We start from the raw sequence: 4,787 nt of genomic DNA, 5'->3' as shown, positions 1-4,787 counted from the left end.
TCATTAATGAGCAGAGCCTGCAACGAGAGTGCCAGAGCCAAATAGGTTGAGTCTGACTTTCTGAGAAGAGGAATTTGGAACTTTTAATTCAAGTCTTTCTCCCCATTCCCCCTCCTTCCTGGTCTGCATCAGGGTCTCCCCCTCCTGACGCTGGTATGCGCATTTGAGCCTTCCCCTGCTCTCTCCCTCCACCCCTGCTGCTCTTTCTTACAAGAGAACCTGTGGAATGCAAGTTCCAAGCCAGTGCACCCACAGTGCCCACCTGACCACAACGGCTGTGGACCTTCTGACAGCGTGTCCTACTGACCATTCAGATCGGCACCTTGACATATTCTCCAAGAGGCAGCTCACCATCAATCCCCTGGCACCTTCCCAGCTTCTCCCTATGCACTTCCTGACTCCACAGCATGGGTTTAGACAGCACCTTGTGCCTTCCGGTCTTTGCTTCATGCACCAGCCAATGGATCAACTTATTCATTTACTCCACATTTGTTTCTAAGCACTGGGCGTTGGGTGGATGCTGTCACGATTTACCTACATCTTTCTCCACCTGGACTACAAACTCACTTTAACAGAAATTAGTCTTTTATTTCTTCTAGATCTGTCACAGCACTCTCTAAAGTGTTATGCACAGAAAAACAATTTTCACTGTGGTAAAAACTTTTGTTGTCTATGTGGTTAATGAATTATACCCCAGACCAAGCAGAAGCCAGGCTTTGGAGAAAACGCTTGCCTAAAGTGGCATGACTTCTGGTTTCTAGAACAGTTCAACTATTCAAGCCAATCTCCCACAGACCATGGAATGCCACCATCAAGGTTAATTTCCTTGGAATCCATGTGGCTACTCCTGTAAGGGATTTTCTCTCGGATTTGGGATTTGGGAGTAAGGAGTGTTCCACCTGGGAATGAGCAGTGACGGGGCAAGCAAGGGGCACCACAGACAATTCTCTCATTTTCCTTTTTCTCCAAAGAACCAGGCTTGCAAATCCAGAGACGGAGCACTTTTTGTTTTTCCTTTCTCTAGGGCAACTGTCCCCATCCCCTGAGCTGTGGCCTGTTAGGAACCGGTCCACACAGCAGTTTGTAAGGGGCAGATGAGTGAGTGAAGCTTCATCTGTATCTACAGCCACTCCCCAGCGTTAGCATCACTGCCTCAGCTCCACCTCAGATCATCGGGCATTAGATTCTCATAAGAGCACTGGTCCCTTGTGCCAAAAAGGTTGGGGACCTCTGCTCTAGGTAATTCCACATCCTCTAAGCAACAATTATTGACTGGGGATATGTGTAAATTAATGAAACAATTAACATCAAATTTTATAAGAATTCTTCAAGACATTCCTGACTAGTATATAATACAAATGCTCCTTGACTTATGATGGAGTCATGTCCCAATAAACCCACTGTAAATTGAAAATATCCTAAGTTGAAAACGCCTTTAGTACACCTAACCTACTGAACATCACAGCTTAGCCTAGCTGATATAAAATGTGCTCAGAACACCATAGCCAAAAACACTGGAAAAGCAATTCGCTGTAGAATATCAGTTGTTTACCCTTCGAATCACATGGCTGACTAGAAGCTGCAGCTCACTCCTGCTGCCCAGCATCATGAGAGTGTATTGTACCATATATCGCTAGCCTGGAAAAAGTCAACATGTATCCCTTTTACACCACCGTAAAGTCGAAAAATTGTAAGTCAAACCATTATAAGTTGAGAACCATATGTAGTATTGTTTTTCGCTTTTTTTTTTTTTTGCATAATTTATCAACTCATAATCCAACGTGGGTGATGAGTAAGGGAGTCAGTCTTTTTAAGACTTGGACACTGACTCTTCTTCCTTAAGATGGAGATGAGGCAACCTCCCAACATTGGAACCAGCAGAGTAAGAATCAAGAACCCAGCAGACTCATTGTGGAGACCCTCTGATGAGGACTCTTCTGCCTGAGTGCCTTACCCTGTCCTCTCTGCCCATGGAGCCCCATCCAAAGCCACTCTCAGAGCTCCAAGCCAAACACCTCTGCCCTGTGGGGAGCTTGTCCTATTCATCCCAGTGGAAATTCATTATAGTCTCACTGGTACCACTTTTGTGGCTTTTATCACACATCGACTTGAATTGTAGTCATTTGGGTGGATCTCACCTCCCTTCCTAGATCTAGATGTCCACAGGTCAGAAAAGTAGCTCTGATGATTTCATAGCCCACATATACAATCCTCAATTTTGTGCCTGATGTGTAATAAGTTCTCCATAAATATGTGTTGGCTAAATGATGACTAGAATGTTGAAATGTCCTCCTGGGCTCTTGATAATTCAAATGCACACCTGTCGTGCAGCTTGGAGGTAAAGGGTGAGCTGAGGTAATTGCTAAAGGTTGGTGGTGGCTCTGGGAATTTTGCTTGTAGGAGAAGTCATTTTGGTTTTAGGCACTAAAAACTTAAGTCCAAGTTAGGCTTTCCAGGTAAGATAGAGGACATCCAGTTAAATTTGAATCAAATAAATAGCAAATAATTTTTAGTATAAGTATGTCCCATGTAATATCCGGAATAGGCTTACATTAAAAAGTATTCATGTTTATCTGAAATTCAAATTTAAATAGAAGTCCTGTGTTTTACTTTGCTTAATCTGGCAACCTTAGTCCAAATCAACAATGAAAGAGTGATATTTTTAACTTTGAAAACTAATGGGTATATTTTTCTCTAAGGTGTCATCTGCCTCATTAAGATTTAGGTGTTTAAGTAAAAAAGTTTACCAAATTAGAAATGAAACAAGGAGAGTGCATCTTTCTGCCTCCAGTCAAATAGAAGAGTGAGCAAAGGCCTCACCCATCATCAGGGGAGTGAGTGGCCCTCTGCCTGTTGACCCAAACTTGAAGCTTGAGCTGGTGCCCCATCTCTCCTTCTACTGTAGGTAGAGGTTTTAGGACTCAAACCTTGGGCACATGGATGGAAATGGGAGGCAGGAGTGGGGTGGGGGCGAAGGCTCAGCCTCTTCTTACTTCAGGCTCCTTCATCTTCAGAGCTCAAAGCCTGCTAATGTGCCATGTGTGTGTTTGGGCAGTGTGAGCCCGGCCTCCATGGCTGTGCCTGTGGGACCCAGCCAGGATGGGTATCCAATCCAGTTAACTCACTAAGCTCGCTCAGCAATTACCTGCCAGGGACACTCGCCCTCTCTGCAGTCCCTCCCACCCACTATCCGGATGAGGCTTCCCTCATCCTCTTCGGGGCTCGGCTCTGTGTTGTTAAAGTCAAGCAGGTGGAAAGGGTCCTTGGTGGGATGCAGGTCTTTAGGGTCGTACTGCTCCAGCATGTCAGTTTCAGGAGGATCCTTGCTGCTGTGGGAGGCCTGGGCCACTGACCTCTTCCTCCGTCCCAGAGTGAGTTTCCCACAGGGAAAAGGTTCTGAAAGAAAAACAACGACAACAACAAAAACGGGCGTGGGCCTTCAGCAAAGTGGACATCGCCCTACACTGCATGTGTAGTTCATTACGCAGCAGGAGGAGTCATGAGGCTGGAGAGAGGGTCCAGCCTTCGTGGTAATGGGGTGAGATGTCCTTGAAAATGCAGGTGGGGAAGACTGAGGAGTGTACGTGGTAACTAGGAAGGGGTGTGAGGAACTTTGGGGTGCAGCGTGCTCCAAGTCTTGGTAGAGGTTGGGTTATAAGGTGGATGCAGTTGTCACAATGCAGGGAATGTGTACTTCACATCGGTGCACCCCACTGTGTGTCAGTTTTATCTAAAAGACAGTGCTGTGGACTCTGACCTCTGGGGTTGACCAGAATGCTGAAGCATCGAGGGGGATGTCTGCAATCTACTTGGAAATGTGTCAAAATAATAAAGTGGCTTGCGGATGAACAGAGGATAGCTGTGGAGTAGATAGGTATGGTGACGTGTTAATGGTAGAACCCAGGTGGGGGCATATGGGTGTTCACTGCCAAATCCTGTCAACCCTGCTGTGTGTTTGAAACATTTCTTAATGAAATGTTGAAAAAAATGTTTGGAGCAAGAGGGACAATATGTGCAAGTAATTGAGGCATAAGAAGGAGCACCGGACATGGCTTTGAATGATAACGTCTAAAAAATGATAGCTATGCTTGAAACACCAAGCATAGGGGAGACGTCAGTAAAATACAAGAAAGCTTCCTTCCTGTGTTATCACAAACTAAGGAACTGAGGCAGAGCAAGGGGGCAAAGTAGGACAGAGGAAGGGAGCGGTGTGGAGGGCCGAAGAGATGAGAGACGGAAAAACAGCAGATCTGAAAATGGATGGCTTCTCTCTGCTGCCTTGTGTTTGTCTAACATCAGATAAGCAAAACTTAGTTCTTTTGACCGTTTGCGTGTGTTCCTGCAGGGCCTGAGGACCTGCCCCCACACACCACAGTAGACTGGTAAATGTATTAGCTGGTGATAAAGAGTTCTTCACCCTACAGTTTGCTAGTTTTGTGTTAATATTTGTAATCACTGTCCGTTGAAATTCTGAATTAGGAAGTAGTTTACCTGATTTTATTTTCAAACATCAAACTTTATTTTAAATTGATTCGTGATTATTCCTGGAATTAAAATAATTTGCCTGTATGTCATGAGTATACCTCCCATTTTTGAACCAGTTTAATTTTAGAATCTCCTTACTAATAGAAATGTAAATGACATTGCCTTTTACTTGTTGGGAGAGTTGATGTTAGGTAATTACAGTCATCCTGGAATGCTTCCACCTCTGGGGGGCAGGCCTGGCAGTCTGCATTTCTGCCCCCTTCATTCCCTCCTGTGGTGCCAGAATTGTTGGTCAGTCAGCG

General features: G+C 45.1%; 1 protein-coding gene across 1 annotated transcript in view; it reads right to left on the bottom strand.

The window, feature by feature from the left end:
• The window catches only part of F10 (coagulation factor X), a 37,391-nt gene that overhangs the window by 1,926 nt on the left and 30,678 nt on the right, over positions 1-4,787 (bottom strand). Inside the window, exon 8 of the mRNA XM_011379543.1 lies at positions 3,146-3,396. Within this exon, the coding sequence (XP_011377845.1) occupies positions 3,146-3,396 (251 nt within the window). The remainder of the gene's footprint in view (positions 1-3,145; positions 3,397-4,787) is intronic.

This window comes from Pteropus vampyrus, unplaced genomic scaffold, assembly GCF_000151845.1.
Source record: "Pteropus vampyrus isolate Shadow unplaced genomic scaffold, Pvam_2.0 Scaffold363, whole genome shotgun sequence".
In the NCBI taxonomy this organism is placed as follows: domain Eukaryota; kingdom Metazoa; phylum Chordata; class Mammalia; order Chiroptera; family Pteropodidae; genus Pteropus; species Pteropus vampyrus.
The sequence above is the reverse complement of the archived record's forward strand: the minus strand, read 5'-3'. Positions and strand labels throughout refer to the sequence as shown.